The 18,721-nt window shown below is 34.1% G+C and overlaps 2 protein-coding genes across 4 annotated transcripts; both read left to right on the top strand.

The window, feature by feature from the left end:
* The first annotated feature begins 10,876 nt into the window (after positions 1 to 10,876).
* Positions 10,877 to 14,122, top strand: PTAC14 (plastid transcriptionally active 14). Of its 2 annotated transcripts, none has more exons than XM_079061046.1 (13): positions 10,877 to 11,052; positions 11,143 to 11,331; positions 11,443 to 11,580; positions 11,676 to 11,801; positions 11,880 to 12,008; positions 12,229 to 12,318; positions 12,528 to 12,678; positions 12,757 to 12,866; positions 12,948 to 13,019; positions 13,114 to 13,219; positions 13,305 to 13,493; positions 13,575 to 13,617; positions 13,818 to 14,122. In XM_079061046.1, exons 1-13 carry the CDS (start codon positions 10,996 to 10,998, stop codon positions 13,894 to 13,896), a joined length of 1,479 nt encoding a protein of 492 aa, XP_078917172.1. In that variant the 5' UTR covers positions 10,877 to 10,995; the 3' UTR covers positions 13,897 to 14,122. The 2 variants fall into 2 exon arrangements, with proteins under 2 accessions (XP_078917172.1, XP_078917171.1); XM_079061045.1 differs by having other exon boundaries at positions 13,296 to 13,493.
* Positions 14,123 to 15,802: 1,680 nt separating this feature from the next.
* Positions 15,803 to 18,477, top strand: LOC145125482 (uncharacterized). Of its 2 annotated transcripts, none has more exons than XM_079060938.1 (4): positions 15,803 to 15,978; positions 16,809 to 17,050; positions 17,213 to 17,317; positions 17,538 to 18,477. In XM_079060938.1, exons 2-4 carry the CDS (start codon positions 16,867 to 16,869, stop codon positions 18,185 to 18,187), a joined length of 939 nt encoding a protein of 312 aa, XP_078917064.1. In that variant the 5' UTR covers positions 15,803 to 15,978; positions 16,809 to 16,866; the 3' UTR covers positions 18,188 to 18,477. The 2 variants fall into 2 exon arrangements, with proteins under 2 accessions (XP_078917064.1, XP_078917063.1); XM_079060937.1 differs by lacking the exon at positions 15,803 to 15,978 and adding an exon at positions 16,141 to 16,276.
* Positions 18,478 to 18,721: the final 244 nt, after the last annotated feature.

The raw sequence follows: 18,721 nt of genomic DNA, 5'->3' as shown, positions 1-18,721 counted from the left end.
AGTGGTATCAGAGCCATGGGTTGTTTTCTGTTATATTGATGCAAATGTTTTATTTTCAAGTTGGAAAAAAAAGGAAAAAAAAACATGACGTTTGTCAAATTTTAAGATAATTACTTGTTTTGTGAAAAACGAATTATTTGTAAAATTTGAATCATTTGTTATATGAGTTGAATTAGGTCAAATTTAGTAAAAGATAAAATGATATGATTATTTTATTAGTTTTAAAAGTTTGATCTAAATGTTTTAGGAGTTACATATTTTGTCATAAAATTTTGGAGCTCAAAAGTTTTTTTTTAAAGTTGTGATCTTAAGGGTTTTTGAAACTTCCATAAGTTATGGATATGAAAGTTTTTTTTAAAAAAAAAATTGATTCAAAGTTTTTATGGAGTTACAAAATTTGGTGTTAATGTTTTAAAGAATTCCATAACTTGTTCTTAAGTTATGGAACATGGAAAGTTTCATCATAAAACAACATTAATTCCATAAGTTATGGAATCCAAAGGTTTTCAAGAATTACAAAACTTGCCCTCAAGTTTTGAAATTTGAGAAAAGTTTTTTATGAAAAAAAGAATTGAATTCTAAAACTCTTGGGTTCATAACTTAAACAATTAATTAAATGGTTTCAATTTTGAGTTTAATAATTGGAATTATGATGTTTTGTTGAATAGTTCAAATTAACTCTTATGGACTTTATTAATAGTTAATTAAAGCGTTTAATTAAAAGAGTATTATTAAATCCATAAATATATGGTTTGAGTTTAATTAAATTAAAAGTCTAGTTTAATTAATAGATTAAACCACCAAGTATTTTAAATGTCTAAAATACACCCTTATACTATTATAATATTAGAAGTTTAATATATTATATGTATAAGAGCAAGTCGTCTTACCATTAGTAAGCCTCATTCACGAAGCCGGTCTATAAGGGGGGGTATAAGGTTACTGCCTATAAAATGGCAGTTTAATGGGTGTCCACTCTCACTCACCGCTTCCTTGACCGGTGGAGGGTCGTTAGCCGAACAGGTAGGACAAGGACTATAATTCTCCCTTCATTATAAGTATAATGATAAATACTAAGTAACTAAACACTTATAAATTCTCAATCTTAGTTACTTAGGAAAATGTGAATAAGGTGCTAATCCATGAAATTACACTTTGTATTTTGTTTAAGCTGTTAGTGGAGCGTGTGTGGTTAACCGGCACACTAACCTGAACTTAACAAGGTAGGCAAAGGGTAACTTAATGTTTATCATAGTATCGTTGGAGCGTGTGTGGTTAACCGGCACATCGATTGAGGGGTAAATATTAAGGGTACCAAATATATTTGCATGGTTACTTCACACCTTGTTTTGTGATCCTCGGCATCCCAGTCACAAAACCTGAAGGGCACACTCGAGATTGAAACATGCCATTGAAAAGTTCAATGAATCTCAAAAGAATCTAGGAGTTTCAAAACCAATTAAAACCTAATAATACATTTCGTTTATCTTGGTGGAAATTGGTGAATCGTCATTCACCTACCTTCAAATATTTTATAGATTGGATTACGGCATCCCTCTTCCAAGTTATAAAATAGTTTGTTGGGTCCTAGCCTTAATATATCATATTGGGTGTTATATTAAGGACTTAAATCAACTTTACGTGAATTTCTCCCATTGTTGATGTCTGGTTTAGACAACAATGATCTTCCCAAACCAAGCTTTCCTAATGAATATGACTTCCCGAGTTTGGCTCATGGAAGTCATACTTCTCTTCCTCCACCTCCTCCAATTATTCTCCCTAACCCACAAGTTCAAGGTCACTCAAGCCCTAATGGCAAGCAAGGTCTATGTGTGATCACATCTTAGAGATGAAGTCACATATTGACAAGCCGGGAGAGTTGGGTGTCAAAGTCTTGAGAAAGTTGGATGTTCAATCACTTTCTAAGTCACATAGTGAGTTCCTTTAGGACTACTATGAAACAGACTATGACATGAACCTTAATGATCATATCTATTTGCTTGGTGCTGCTGAATCAGCAATGATTTGGAACGATAGTAAAGCAAATTTGATTAGAAGATCAACTTCCCAAAAACTTTATGGACAGTGACAATGGTGACACTGGAAATCCAGAAAAAGCATTCTCTTCCCAATGGAAAGGGATTGGCCATAGTCAACCCGGTTGACCAAATGGTAAAGAGAAAGGCTAAGTCTGAGATAGTCCCATTACCAAAGGGTCCATATGTTTATTTTGCCAAAGGAAGGGGCGTTGATTGCAAAGCTGCCAAATTTACCTAAGGATGTTAAAGTCAATAAGTTTGACTCTACATCAGGTAGAGCCCATTATCTAACTTTGTTAAGTTCTATTCTGAGATCCTCATTACATGATGTGACTGGGTCACATGTTGATGTTTTAAGAATCAAAGAATAGAGAGAAATCTTAAAGGAAGTATATGCTGATTCTGATCGCGAAGGTGGATTTCGATCGCATCAGAATTTTGAGCAGTTGCTTAAGAAGTTATGATATATTGCTAAGGAATAGATAACAACAATTTTCCATGTGGATTGTAAGGATAAGTTTTTCCGCAAAGTTTTAAAATAAAAGAAAATTGTTTAATTTTATTTATTTGAAGTATCCTTACAATGATATTTGTGGAAAATTGTTGCTTATATGATTCCACTGACAACAATATTGGAAAATTGATTTGATTCTTTCATTTGTGGTAGTGTCAAAATTTACCAAATCAGGAAAGTTCCTCATCACCCAAGTTTCAATTGGACCGAAACTTGGAATCATGCAAGTTGAATAGTATGATGAATGAGAACTTTCAAGCATTGGAAAATCCAAGACTAATTACTTGTTCACATGGATGTGTGAGTCAAGTGAAGGACTAAAGGGATCGAGTACACATTCTTGTGCACTGGTCATGTCCACCACAAAGCTCGTTAAGACTATTTGATTTACTAAAGTTTAGTAAATATGGTTATACTTACAAGTTTAAGTATAATTCTGAAACATTGGAAAAGTCTCAATGTATGGCAGAACGAATGGGAAGAATCAAATTAGGCAGAAAGATAAAAGTTTCTCAAATCTGAAAAGATGGGAGAGTACTTTAGTATCATGTTTGTGATCATCTTGATGATTTAGAAATCATATCACAATTAGTCCTCTAAAGGTCATCTTAGTGCATTCTTATGACTAAGAAGATGAGTCATGAATTGTTGAAATGGTTAGATCAGGAAGATGAGTCATACTTCGTTCCAAAACAATTCTTAGAGTCATACTCCAAGATTGTAACTTGAGTGACATATCTTAAAGAAAGGTTTAAAACACTTGTCAAATGTAAGAGTAAAAGTGTTCTACTCTTGTACATTTGAAATTGGTAAGTTGTGATGTTTTGGATAAAACAAAGACCAACTAAGGCCAATTGTGTGAAGTGTTTGTCTTGATAAAGAATCCGCACTATCTCTTGAATATTTGGCAAGATAGTCTTATATGTCAAGAGGATAGTGGGAGTCTTAAAGATCCTAAAAAGAATTTCAAGAATTAATCAAGAATAAAACTTGAGGTTCTTCACTAGCACACGACTTGATGTTTATAACCTATTATGTTGACATATTCTGTGCCCATTCCAGTTAAAGTTGGCTTTGCATAGGAGTTCTGAAAGTTCTCAATTGGTTGCATAACAACTTGGAAGCAATGGCAGACCCTGTACTGCCAGGTGGCAAGAAGTTAAGGATCCATAAGTTCAGTCCATATGAGTTTGGATTTGTCATTATCCTTGTCTTATGACTATGATTTTGACGATTCACATGGATAAGAACACATACACCATAAAGTCTAAGGGTCATAAGGTTTCTCTCCGATTCATGAAAATGATGGTGAGGAAACACTTCCACCAAGTAGATTTGAAGCAGATGGCAAAAGATCTAAACAATTGAGACTATGATTACGGCATCCCTTTTCATAGTTCTGAAATTGTTTAGACACACATGCATGCTATCTAAGGAAAGGTGTATGATTTTGATAAAGTTTTATCAAAGCATCTCGTATCAGAAAGCTGAACTTTGGTAAGAAAGTCAATAAAGTATTGATTTCTAGAAGTCCAACTGATTTCTGAGTACATGTCAAAGCTAGTGGGAGCATAAGTGTTATGCTAATAATCATCATGTTAGTGGGAGCATGATAATTATTGTTAGTATTGCAAGTTAGCAATGTTAATTATAGAAAACAAAAGTTTCAATTCGTGAGGCTGCAGGGATTGAAAAAGTTGTTTTGCTATAATTAAGGGAGAGGATATACTTCATTTCAGTTCTAAAGGCTTAGATTGAGACCTTAATCATCTTTAGTCAAGAATATATATATAAATTTCATGTTGGATTGGTTCAACTTAAGGAAATTCTATATATTGCGTTCTCAAAATTCAATTATGATTACGGCATCCCTCTTCATAGTCAAATTTTGAAAACATGGCAAATAAAAATATTGTAGCAAAAGACTGGTCTAGAATCATGTCTTTATGAATCGTGTACCATTTGCTTTGGGTACAGGATCGATTGCATGTGCTATAATATTTGTCATTTCTAAATTTTTCCAAATGCCCAGAGGCATTAAGAAGGGAAAAGGTCTAGAATTGGATATGACTAAAATGATTAAGCAATTGTCGAGGACAATTTGAGGTTTACCAAAGATTGGTTGCTCAGGGACAGTTGAAAGTATAGTGCTAATTTTGGAAGGACCATATTGACATATTCTGAAAAGTGGCATCTCTTATTCAGAAGTGATAGTCAAAATGAGAATATGGAGTTGTCTCCATAGGTGGAAGTTATCTGTGTAAGATTAGAAAACTTAATGCAAGAAGCATGTCCAAAGCAATGTACTTTGAATATGAGACTTAGTTTCCATGGAGTTGATCTCCATTGGAATACCTTATAATGACTGTTGACAAGTCTTTGTGACTTTGTACATATTCCTTACAGGAGGGTCAGTGCATATAAGTTTAAAATCTAAACAGATTTCGATAAATGATAGGAATTTGAAATTCTCACATTTTTCGATAAGGAGTTGGGAGTGTGAAATTAGAATCATTGAAATTATGTTCAATTGGTTTATTTCACAAAGTAAGGATCATAGACAAACATAGAGTGCATACTTGGTGTATGGCAAAGCTATTGTTTAAGAAAAACATAGTGTACATGCTTGGAGCATGGGACAACTAGTGTTTTTAATTCAAGTATAAAGTTGATAAAACCGAAACAATGAATAATGAGTAATCAGTATGGTGATAAATAAAAGTGTTTATTTATATTCATAGGGTTTGATACCATATTTGATTCATTTATTCTTGTGTTTCACTTTGCATGTTTTGACTTCCAGAATAACTAAGCCGCTCTTCCTGAATGATTAAGTTATTCAAACCATCCACAGTCGGTCATATGTTGGAAGTAGATATGAATCAAGACTGTCATGGGTTGGTTTGTAGAGGTCCAAGTTGGTGGACAAAGTGGTGCTACAACAATCATGAGTGCTCATAAGTTCTGAGTATTGGATTCAACCCGCGCTCATTTGAATCACTTCATGGATTTTATCACGAGTGATCATGAGACGATAATATCTTATATTCTTCAAACCTAGAGATATGAGTTGTTACTATGAGTTGGTTATACATTGATTGCACGAAAACGCATTTGGTAACTCGATGTTATAAAACGTGCCTTTGTGTATGATTCAACAAGTAGTAGAACAAGCCATATGAGTCGAAGTTTATCCATTCCTTTTACCTTCGGGATAAAAGCGATATTTGTGGGCCCCTCGATGATTTAGCGATGACACATGTGAGTGCTTGGCCAAGCCAGGACTGATTTGATTTGTTCAATCAGTCAGTCATCATAAATCGAAAATCGGGAAACAACAAATGGACAGAGAGAATGATTATAATCCATGTCTCAGTCCATATGATATCTAGAATGGAGGAATATATGATCCCTTATCTAATGGACAAGTCATTGACAAGGTCAGAGTTCGACAGCGGCTTTAAGAGCTACGATTGCCAGTTAGGTTTTGAAGTCATACTCAATAATAGTTTTAGACTTATCCAAGTGGGAGACTGTTGGATTAATGTCTAAGTCCATAACTATATTTGGTATGTACTTGACCCGACCCGGCATGGTCCATTTGGGTTGCACTTCACCGGCACAATTTATATGGATAGTCTTTTGAGAATAGTATATTTATGATTTATATTAATATATTATAAGTTCTAATATATTAATATGGAATCATATTATTTAATTAGTATTGATCAAGAATTAATTTAGAATTAATTAAGTGATCAAAAAGAACTAATTAAATATGGACTCTTATATATAAGGAATGGGCCAAGTTCATTTAGGTTGGGCTAAGCTTTCATGGATGGTCCATGGAGCTTTTAACCCATGGATCCTATGTAAATGAAAGGTTATGGGTATTAGGGTTTACATGGATGTAACCCTAATCCTCCATAATATATAAAGGGGTCCTTGGCTCACAAAATTGAAACAAGTGTGTGAAAATAAGAGTGGGCCGATTTTAGTGTGCATACATATTCTCTCAAGTTCTTCCAAGGTGTTTTGGTGATTTGTGATTCCATTTGAGGCTTCCACACTATTGGGGCTAAGCTCTTAAAGCTTGAAGACATCAAGCTACATCAAAAGGTATGTCATCTAACTAGAACTTTGTAGTATAGGTGCTTCATAATATGCTAGTTAGGATGAAACCTTGGAATAGTTAATATTTGCATGTATAATAGAGAAAACATAGATCCAAGGTTTATAGGGTTGCATGTACACCATAGGAGTGTTATAATGCTCAAAACCTAACACATACTACCTTCCACATCTATCCGTACTTTCCTCAAGAATTGCCTTGACTTCATCAAGTCCCTCTTTACTCTCCAACTAATCTCATCCTAGGCTTGTCCTAGGGCACTCTCCGACCTACTCTCCGCCATCAGCTGCACAAGGAGTCCCTACCATCTTTCCCTAACTAGCTTGCGGACACTATCACATATCCGCTCCCTAGTTAGTTAAAGCTAGTCGAAACCCCTATCAGCACAAAGCAAGCAGCATTCGTGCATTGAGTAACCATTACCAAGTATAACCTACTTAGGCTACCATACTGCTGACTAACCATCCCTAGCATATAGCTCAATAAGCTCATACAATAGGCATATAAGGCATCCTTCCTAGATCATTAGCCATAATCTAGCATGCAGTTCTCATAATCATATAACAGGCATACAAGGCATCCTCCCTGTATCCTTAGCCCTAGTCTAGCATGCAGTTCTCATAATCATATCGTATAACATAACATAACATGTATGGGTATCTTGGGGGAAACTTACTTGAGCTCAGCTGGTCGCACGCATCACATACCTTGTTCTTTCTCGAAACTCCTTATTTTAAATTTTAGCAAACTGTTTTTCTTGTAAAAACCCTTCAAGCCCTCGGTTTGAGTCCAGGCACCCCCGAAGGTGTGCCAGAATCCCTCAAACCAAGGCTCTGATACCAACTTGTAACATCCCAAAATTGAGACCCAATTTTTTTAGTATAATACTTGTAAAAACAGTTAGCGGAAAACAGCATTGATATCATTTCAAACATAAAGTCACAAATCACAAGTCTCAAAACCATATGATCAAATAGTATAATATCAGAGTACAATCCCAGGTTTCTCAAATGCGGAATATCATGTGTGAATGTGTGATGCGCTGCTACCCCGCCGACTCCTTCCCCTTAGATGAAGAGGTACCTGAAACCCAAAACTAAAACCGTAAGCACAAAGCTTAGTGAGTTCCCCCATCATACCCATACCAAACAATGCATAATCTTCGGTATCTTTCAACCGGTAACTATCAGGCATAGCCAGGAGCTGGGCTCCTCCTCGGTATCTTTTAACCGGTAACCGGGAACTAACCTCCCCTTCGGTATCTTTCAACCGGTAACTGGGAGCTACCCTCCCCTTCGGTATCTTTCAACCGGTACCCGTGGACTATTTCACCCCTACTACTGCTAACACATATTAAGCACAATAAACATATCAAGCACAATAATCATATCAGGCACAATAATCATATCCCATATCAATACTAGATAATTATCACAAAGACAATTATCTATACAACACTCCTACTTGTGGGCCGGCATTGTGGCCGTAGACCCACTCCTACTAGGAGAAAACTCACCTCAAAGTCATGTAGTGTCTGCACTGATCTTGGTATGAAAACCAACTCTCCTCGAATCCTCAATCCCTTAAATGAGCTGAGAATGAAGTAAAATTTCTGGATCTCCTTGCTTCTACTTGAACTTCCAAGCTTCCTTCTTCTTCTCCAACTTCAAACACACACAAAAAGCACCAAAAGGCTTAAGAACACTCAATAAGGGTTTAGGGTTTCAATCTAGGGTTTCTCTGAGTTGGGAGGGTGATGGAGGCTGGTTTGGGACGAGATAAAGTGTTTAAATAGGGTGCAAACCCTAAACATTAGGGTTTTGTCCAGACAGCTCCTACTCGCCGAGCCGGTCTCTCGGCTCATCGAGTAGATCATTAAAACTCTCACATAAGGTCGAGTCTACTCGACGAGTTGGGCCTCCAACTCGCCGAGTCCCAGAGTAAATTAAAACATTACTTAAATTTAAATACGTAACAGGAACCGGGTGTTACAAATTAAGTCCACTAAAATGAATTGATCTATATTAGACCATCAAAGATAGAGTGTGTATATCAAATAATGTTCCCAATTCCAAGAGTTCGTCAATCGTCACTTTTCGTTTTGATGCTTGTTAAACTTTATGATTGATGCAAACATAATTTTATTATGGCATCTGGTTTTGATCGCTTATTAACCTTGTTTTTTTTTGTGTAAGTTGAGTTTATTATGTTGATAGATTGATGATGGGTTAGGGATGGGCCGGTGATGAGCCGGGGAAAAGCACAAAATATAAATGGGAGGGGATTTGATTCCCCGCATCCGTCGGGGATGGGGATGGGGATGGGGATGGGGACGAGGTTAGACACTCGGGGATGGGGACATGGATGGTTAACCCTGCCCCATTTTCTTCCCTAACATATACACATATAACAAGAACAGAGAATGAAGAATGTATTAAACCAGGTGTGAGATGAATGCTAATTTTTGGAATGTAATAGCATTTTAGAATTCTAGGAATTGTGTAGTCACTTTCAAATTGAAGTATTTCGGTGGTACTTCCAAAATCAACAATTGGATAAGACTTAGAATGAGAGAAACAAGAACAGAGAATGAAATTGATATAATTTTCGTTAGTGTACCAAGAATGATGACCAAAACTGATTATTAACCCTTCTTAGAAAAAGGTAATCAAATCAAATGGCTTGATTGGTGTACTAACCCGTCTCGGGTATGCTTGCAACTTTCTTCTAGCCAATCGCTAGCTTAATTTCTATAATAATAACTTTCTTGCTTTTAAAAAAAAAAACTCCTTGTCTGAAAACATTTTGATGTCTCAAAACTGTCACAAAACAGTTCCCAACAATCATAAACTGTCACAAAAAACGGATTTTCAATAAGAGTCAAACCAAAGTCAAAATCGGGTCAATTTTTTAAGAATTTGGATTTCTAATGCATTTTTAACATAGCAATACAACCCAAATAAAAAATTTTCAATCTCGACCCTAGCCAGGGGCCCCTTCGACCCTGCCAGGGGTTGCCACCCCTTGGACCCTGCTTCCAGGGGCTTCGCTCCTAAATAACAATGTACTTTGAATCTTAAACAAACTTAAACAAGTATGCACTCCGTATCTCCCTTACTTGTTTAATGTTTATCAAGATTATTTTGGTCAACAATGTAATCCATTACACTTAAATACTATTAGTAAAATAAATCACCAACAACAAACATATACTTATAGGCTTAAAGCTTCCCAAATTGAGTCCACCTTTGACTTCTACAAGTCAAAACGAATTGGTTTTCAACTTTTAACTTGATAAGAATTTTACTAAGGGCCATGTAGATTTGGAAATCGGAAGTTTTAGTTTGAGATTTTATAGAATATTAGTGGATAAATTAAACAAGAAATTGAGCAAAAACACTAATAAAGGCTATTTAAAAACATGAAATTAATTATGTAAGTTCCATAGTGAAACATGTAATAACCACTATAAATTTTTTGTAGCTTTAAATATAAAACCATGGTACATTTCCCGTTCTAGAATAAATTCTACCATTCTACCTTTTAGTTTTATAGTAAAATTGATCATTTTGTAGCTTCAAATATATTATGAAGCTATTGTGCTTTAAAAAGAAGGCACACTAGAGAAGATTATCAAGTATCACATTAGAAATGAAGTTTCATCCAAATTTGTTGCTCATAAGTGATAATTGGTATAAAATACATTAAAATAGAGTTGACTCAAGTTCGAATCATATATGTTTCAACCGTGGGTGGTTTGATGTTGAAAAATAAAACATATGAGGTGTATCCAAGATGTTTTTTAGTGGGGGACACGAGCAATAGCAGCATCTACTTGACCTTCAGACAAAATATTTAAGATGATCAGATCGAGTCATATCGGCCTACCTTCTATTCCAATATTTATTTATTTATCTATTTATTAAACCATTTAGGCCCTAAAACAGATGGTATTCGACTAATTTATAAATGGACTCACAATTTTATAGGTCTATTGTATAAGAAATATACTTTAAAAGCCCATATATAGCGTATTTATATTTTATAGGGCCCTTCTTATCATCCTTACTTCCTTAGGTGTCGGATAACAATTATTCCAAACTAATGTGATACATTCAAAATTTGGCAATACTCTGGGGATCTAACTGAAATTCCTCCAATATTTGGTTAAGGATAACGCGTTCATGCTTTGGCCTTTCAAATAGTTTCTCCTCAGCTCCCCCCCCTTCTTGCAGCAAGAAATTCGAACCAAAAATGGAAGCAACAACAATTCATCACTGAAATCTGAATTCAGCACATCTTAATAAACAATGGTTTCCTCGATTCTTCTTCAGCAATCCATTAATTGCTTCATCTACAACTACCAGGTGCCCACTCTCCCTCTTTCTCTCCCTCCATTTTTATCTATGTACGTGTCAATAACGTTAACTGGGTTCATTTTGTCGGAATTGAAGCAGTTAGGGAAGAATTTGAAGCATGGATTGGCGGCAACAAAACCCAATTTGATGCAGAAATGTACCTGTAGTAGGAGAATTGGAGGCATTAGAGCTAGAGCTGCGTTTGATACTATTGAGACTGCTACTTCTCCTACTGCTTTCCCCTTCTTTCAAACCGATTCTCAACAAGAAGTCACACCTGCTTCTAAGGTCCAACAATGGTTTTTTTTATCTATATTTGAGTTTCGCCCCCTTTGTGTAGGAATAAAGAATTGATATTCTGTTCTACATTGATCAACTTACATACATTTTATCAAACAGTTGGAGCTCGCAGACCCTGAATTTTATAAAATGGGATTCGTTAGAAGCATGCGAGCTTATGGGGTGGAATTCAGGGAAGGTCCAGACGGATTTGGAGTTTATGCCTCGAAAGACATTGAACCTACTAAACGTGCCAAGGTGAGTCATGTTGCATTTATTGTAGCTCTTTCCTTCGTCCAAACTCTCTTGAATTGTTCGATAAATGAAGATCATGTTTCTGCTTCATCTCTCAGGTTGTCATGGAAATCCCACTGGAATTGATGTTAACTATAAGTCAAAAAACCCCATGGATGTTTTTTCCAGATATCATACCAATCGGGGATCCTATATTTGACGTTATCAACTCAACAAATCCAGAGGTCTTCACCTTGTTTCTTTGTATTTCTCATTTTCTTGTATGACTTTTTCTTACTTGGTGATTTTGATTTGTTTGGCAGACGGGTTGGGACCTGAGATTGGCGTGTCTTCTTCTATATGCATTTGATCACGACAAGAATTTCTGGCAACTTTATGGTGATTTTTTGCCTAGTGCTGAAGAGTGTACTAGCTTGCTTCTAGCTACAGAGGTTTGTATATATGGAAATGCTTTCAAGTTTCAACATATAATATCTTAAAATCAAGTGGTTAACTCTTTGCAATTTGAGTTATTAATGTTGACTGGTTACTTTTATTACAATTTTTTTGATCCTAAATCACAATCATAATCTTTTTACCCAAACACTCATTACGGATTATTGTGACACAAAATTTGAAATATCATTTACTAGTTCTATTGGCATACTACAGGATGACCTCATGGAGCTACATGATGAGAATCTTGCATCAACCATGAGAAAAGAAAGATCACGAGTCTTAGATTTTTGGATAAAAAATTGGGTACTTTTTCATTCCTTTAATACCTTATTCATTATGCATAAGTCATAACAAAACAAGATAAGACAACCTTGTATTGTGATCATGATTCATGACTAATGGCAATGGATCCCACCCAAAAAAGTGTCTGCACAAAAGACGTGAATACCCTCCTTATCTTGATCGTATTTCTTGATTTCTAATGGTAGCAATTTTTTTTTATATGTTGTTAGCACTCTAACATGCCCTTGAAAGTAAAAAGGCTTGCCCGAGATCCAGAAAGATTTGTTTGGGCCGTTAGTATGGCACAAACACGACATATTAATTTCAGAATAAGAATTGGTTCATTAATTCAAAATGCAAATATGTTTGCTCCCTATGCAGGTATACCCTTTTTATTCTTATTCCTTTTTTACCCTTTACATCAAAACAGAGTATCAAAAGTATGTTCCTTTTTTGCAGATATGTTGAACCATTCTTGCAAGCCAAATTGCTTTTTTCATTGGAGATTCAGAGACCGAATGTTTGAGGTGATGACAAATGCTGGACAAAGGATTAAAAAAGGGGAAGAGGTAAAAATCATGATCAATATAATTTTAAGAAATGAAACTACAATACTATAAAAATTTTAACCTTTATTTATTTATTTTCAGATGACAGTGAATTACATGAGTGGCCAGAGGAACACAACACTTATGCAAAGATATGGCCTTTCTTCACCCGATGTAAGTTCCCTCAAAATAATTAATTGATTCTTAATTTTATAAAATTTCCAATCTTGTTTTTTTTTTTTTTTTTTTTTTTTTTTAATATTTACAGAATCCTTGGGATGTGCTTCCATTCTCTGGAAATGCAAAGATCCATTTAGATTCCTTTTTATCAGTCTTCAACATATTCGGTTCTCACCAAGATTATTACCATAATGGTACAATTTCTAATTTTCTATAAAAAATTTAATAATTCCACATCAATTTTGAAGCTGGATAATATTTATTTGTCAGCTAAATTAGGAAATGAAGAAAATAGTTTTGTGGATGGAGCTGTTATAGCAGCTGCAAGAACACTGCCTACATGGTCTGAAAAGGATACCCCTCCAATCCCAAGTCAAGAGATAAAAGCTGTAAAATCTCTTCAACAAGAATGTCAACAAATTCTTTCACAATATTCCACTACTTCAAAACAAGATCAACATATCCTAGGTAACTTAATTTATAATTTTATAGCAAATTTACTTTTCTTGATTATTTGTTAATTATATCATTTTCTAAAATTTTGACTAGATTCTACACCGGAAATGAGCTGCACACGTGAAGCTGCAATCAAGTATGTATTGTGTTTGGTCTGCATTGGACTGACTGTGACTGTGACAGAGTCTGTCTGATGTCAATAGGACAAAATTTTTATTTTTTGTTCCGCCCGGGGAATGGTTCTTGATATCTCATCTGTGCAAAAGACGGAAATGACATTTTCATATATTTCATATGTGCAAAAGACGTAAATGCCCTTTTCTGGTTGTGATGCAGGTATAGGTTGCACAGGAAGTTGTTTGTGAAGAAGGTGATAGAGGCTTTGGATATATACCAAGATAGGATTTTGTTTTAATTATAATTTAAATTTATAGGGCAGGTAATGTTGTAGACTTGTAGGGATGGGAGTAGGGTTAAAAGGGTCATTAAACACCCCATTTGTTTTGAATCAAAGTACAAGTAGGGTATGTTTAGGCTTTAGACATGGATCTCTTCTTCACTTTTTTCCTTTTTCTTTTTTCTGTTTTTTTTTTATTATTATTGAATGCAATGTGTTTCTCATGGATAATGCATTATTTGCATTTTACTTGTGTTATATATTTTTTTTTCATGTTTTAAATCGGTGTTCTCATAAAAATTGTAGTATACCATATCTAGGTCCAATCAGATTGCTTTATCGGTTGCATGAATATATAAAAATAGCAATGGAATATGTTATCTTTTAAGTAAAAATCCAAGAAAGTATAAAATTGTTGTATTTCGTGATATATAATAGCAAAAAGAAAAACGTTTTAGAAATTTTATCTAACAACTTAATTGAATATATGGTTTTTATGACTTTTATTTTTATTTTTCTATTGCCATTTTTTATAAGTACAATTTAAGTTTTCCTTAAAGTAGTATTTTGTTTTTTCGCTTTTGAAGTTATGGGTTAGTTTAGTGGTGTTTTCTCCAGTTTGTTATGATTTTGTAACCAATATTTCGGTGGATGATATTGACATAACAAAAAAATTATAATGGTTGCATTATGATGCAATTACATAAAAATATAGTAATATATAACCATTTCACATTTAAACCTATACTACACATATTCAATATAAATTGTGACTTTTCATTTAAACCTATGCAATTCATTATAACTTTTTTTTTTTGTAATTAAATAAAATATGCTTTAGTCAATAATTCTAAACAATATTAATGCTGTTTTAAGATAAAACTATATAAGTACAATTATTAAAATAAGTTACTATAATATGAGATTTCTCACGGCAATTTAATATTAGTGGATATACAAGAAAAAAAAGTTATGTATTTCATCATTTTAACTATATAATAATTATTTTTGGGATTTTCTAATATGTGTCCAAGAGCACATATAAAAACTATTTATTATAGAAAATATTATCATAATTAAATGTAAATGCATTAATTATGAAGAATATTTTCTATAATTAATAAATTTCATATTTAATTATGGTAATATTCATCATAATTAATAGTTTAATTAATGCTTCTTATGTGTGCCCTTAGGGCACATGTTAGAAAATCTCTCGTGAACAAACTTATTAACAAAAATAACTTTTTTTTAGTTTTTGATAAATAGCAATTTTCTCCGGAATGTCTTATTTCAAACTTATCTTGAAGTTCCAAAGTTCTTTTCTTTGCAATTATTGTTTTCAAAAAATTAGTTATATTAATGTCAGAATAACTGTCTAATATTACCGTTTTTCAATAAAAAAATGTTTGATTTTAAGTTTTTGTGTTGTATATACTACATTTTACTATGCTTCTTTAATTTTTTACTGTTAGATTTTAATAAAAATTGAAGTATTTTGTTGAAATTCCATAATTTTTAATCGGATTTTTGATTTGTTTTTAAAATTCAAATTTTTTTTTTTCAAAGATCCAAAAATCCAAAGTTGCAGTCCATTTTTTTTTCTTCATAAGAACTTTTTGAACAGTCCAGAATGACTCATTTTAGATTTGTTGCTTATTTTTGAATGATTATTTTCTTTAATATTAATTTAAAATATTGTTAGTTTTGTTAATTTCCCTTAAAATTTATATTATAATTATTAGTGATTAGTGATATCAATGCACTTGCAATGTATTTATCATTTTAATTTTAAATTTATTAATGAATAGATATCGTAAATTATATAAAAAACTATTTGCTTTTCTTTATCAACTTTAGTATTTTAATAATTATAAAAAGAAAAATATTTTACAACCAAATACTGGGAGTATACTCGATAATCTGCATTATATTTGAAGGCTTTTACAATAGGGTTAAAATGTCCTCCTCCGCCGCCACCGCCGCTTCTTTCCCCCCTTCTACACCGGTCTCCGATCGGTCTTCCGTTGGTCGTCGCCATACTTAACCTAAACTGATTCCCCCAATAATCGAAGCTCCAGCTGGTTTTCTCATCATCAGGTGTGTTTCTCTCAATTTTGACAACTTCAAGCCATTATTCTATAATGTATCTATGTCTTTTACATATTGCTTGTCCGCTTCACGCATTTATTATCTGTCTTGCTCACTTTTGTCTTCATCAATACTTCCACTTTTGCTTTTTAAAGGTATGTGACTTACATCCCTCTTTGTATTTCCACACAAAACCCTAATTTCTAATCAACATAACAGAAATTTTCATTTCAGTCTTCGTATGCCAAGTTACCCAATTAGCATAGACTTTTGCTGTTTACGTGATTTTTTCGTTTGATTCCTTCAGGTACTTCGATCGTTTTTTCATTGATTGAACTTCAAGTTCGTTTGATTCGTTCCTACGACATTAGGCTCTTATTCTAGGTTGTATTTGATTTCGTTTTGATGGAAAGTAGATTTTTAGGGATATTCTCTGTTGGTTTTAGTTGAGGCTTGATTGGTATCTTCTGCGGTGACAAACATTTATCCTTTCTCATGGACGTATGGCTGATTTGAAGATTGTACTTGTATTACATATTTGATTGAATTTGACCTCATAAGGAGTTTGATGAATTCGAATTCAATATCATAGTTTGTTGTCTTTGATTTAGGGTATTATTTTGCATTGTTAAGTGGGAGGATTTAAAACCATTGTTAAGTCTCTCTTTTATGACTGTAGTAGAGAATCAGTTCTAAAGATTTTATGTAAGCATGATATCTTTTCTTCCATTTCTATTAGTTTTTCATTTGAACAATGAAAAACATAAAAAGATATCCATATGAGTATTTGACATAACATGCTTTGGATGTTGACTGACATTGATGAAACATGAATGCAGGTTATTATATATCTGGATGAACGAGTCTTTACATGCCTTATATGAGTAAAAGTTAAAGATGAAACCAAATGCAAATGACATGTTGGGGGCACAAAGGGAAAGAAAGTTTCAGGGTCAAGGGCCAAACTGGATTCTCATAGCAGGTGGTGCTTTATTAAGTACAATATCAGTTCGTCTTGGCTACAGGCTCAAACAGGCCCTGGACTCCAAGCAGCCTCAAAATACCAGAAATGGGTTAAAAGGTATTGTAAGCCATGAAAGAATGGAATTGTCCATTCCATTGTTTGTTTTTCATCATGTAATGGAATGGACAATTCCAACCAAAGAGGATCATGGAATGTGATAACTCGTTCTTCACCTTGTATTGTTTTTTATTTTCACAGTATATTTTTTTTTAAATGCAGAGAATGGGAAATTTACAGGCAGAAAGAGGTCAAACTGTCGTTCACATTCACATTCAAACTTGTATTGTTTTGAACAGGATGATGGTTGCTTCAATTGCAATTCTGGTATGAATTTTTACAGCTCCATTTATTTTAATTATGTTTTGATACAAGACCTTGCAAGCCTTTTTGTATGTGGATTCCAGAATTCAATTCCGATTCCTTCATTCATGGAATCCACCATTCCTTCTAGCTTACTTATCAAAAATAAATAAACAACTTAACAAAGAAATATATCATTCTATTTGTCAACAAAGAAATGAAAGTACATTGCTATTTTAAACAGGAACCGAAAATGAGGCAGAGGTAAAACCACAACACAATGGCCAATTACATACAGACCCTCCAATGGCACTCCCATTAGTAACAGTCTCAGCTCCCTTATACACCAAAGAAAACGGCGTAATGTGGGCGTCATCACCCGACAGACTGGAATTACCAAAGCCATTCCACCACTCAAACAGCTCCGATTCCCCCTGCGTGTCGGAATCCGGTTCCGACATCTTCAGCAAACGGGACGTAATCCAAAAACTACGACAACAGTTGAAACGGCGCGACGATATGATACTTGAAATGCAAGACCAGATTGCGGAACTCCGGAATTCGTTAAGCTCCCAGCATTCCCATTCCGCCCATCTCCAATCGCAACTGGAATCGGCAAACAGGGAGTTGTTTGAATCGGAGAGGGAAATCCAGAGGCTGAGGAAAGCGATTGCGGATATTTGCGTGGGGAATCAGAACGGGTATTTGGAGGTTGAGAGCGGAATGGAATCGGAGAAAGTGGAGATGTTGAAAAGGGAAGTGGGGGAGTTGAAGGAGTTGATTGAAGGGAAGGATTATTTGCTTCAGAATTATAAAGAACAGAAGTCTGAACTTTCAGTGAAGGTCAAAGAGTTGCAACACAGGTTGGATTCTCAGGTTCCAAATATTTTGTAGTTTTCTTTTTAGTTTCTTGTGTATTCTTTTCTTATTCTGATTAATCGGAAAGCTTCATTTTTTTTTTTTTGGTTTTTGTTTGGGTGTTTTTGGGTTTAAGGGTTTATGATTTTGTGTGCATACGTAGAAGAAAACCATGGCTGATTATGGATTCATGGAAAATCTTAGGAGATCAAAAATGAGGTGGAAATACAGTTAATGTTTTCATGTTATATTTTTTGTTTTATGGTGGTTTTTGCCGGAGATGAAATACTTTTTCATTTCAAGTAATTAGATTTGTTTTTTATTAATTTTTGCTTTGGATATGTCTCATGGTTGTCACCTATACTTGCTTAATTGTTATATCAACGTTCACAATCTATTTGACTCTATAAAGTTTAATTATTGTAATACTATATAAATTGGGCTTACTTTTTTTTTTTTTTTTTTTCATTCTGACATTGAACTCTCCACTAATTTGACTTCCACACCATCAACATACAATACATTCAATTTTCTTTAAACGTGCATTGAAACGTGAATTGTGGATACTCT

Source organism: Lactuca virosa, chromosome 7, assembly GCF_052849685.1.
Source record: "Lactuca virosa cultivar CGN04683 chromosome 7, Lactuca_virosa_CGN04683_v6, whole genome shotgun sequence".
NCBI classification, from domain to species: Eukaryota; Viridiplantae; Streptophyta; class Magnoliopsida; order Asterales; family Asteraceae; genus Lactuca; species Lactuca virosa.
Note: the sequence above shows the minus strand (reverse complement) of the source record. Positions and strands in the feature narration are given on the sequence as shown.

What these genes read in the sequence shown, in the direction of transcription:
- PTAC14 (XM_079061045.1), top strand. Translation starts at nt 10,996, where the DNA reads ATGGTTTCCTCGATTCTTCTTCAGCAATCCATTAATTGCTTCATCTAC. An exon ending in AACCTACTAAACGTGCCAAG is followed by an intron (nt 11,581 to 11,675) that starts GTGAGTCATGTT and finishes TTCATCTCTCAG; the next exon opens with GTTGTCATGGAAATCCCACT. An exon ending in GGATTAAAAAAGGGGAAGAG is followed by an intron (nt 12,867 to 12,947) that starts GTAAAAATCATG and finishes ATTTATTTTCAG; the next exon opens with ATGACAGTGAATTACATGAG.
- LOC145125482 (XM_079060938.1), top strand. Translation starts at nt 16,867, where the DNA reads ATGAAACCAAATGCAAATGACATGTTGGGGGCACAAAGGGAAAGAAAG. An exon ending in TACCAGAAATGGGTTAAAAG is followed by an intron (nt 17,051 to 17,212) that starts GTATTGTAAGCC and finishes TTTTAAATGCAG; the next exon opens with AGAATGGGAAATTTACAGGC. An exon ending in TTGCTTCAATTGCAATTCTG is followed by an intron (nt 17,318 to 17,537) that starts GTATGAATTTTT and finishes TATTTTAAACAG; the next exon opens with GAACCGAAAATGAGGCAGAG.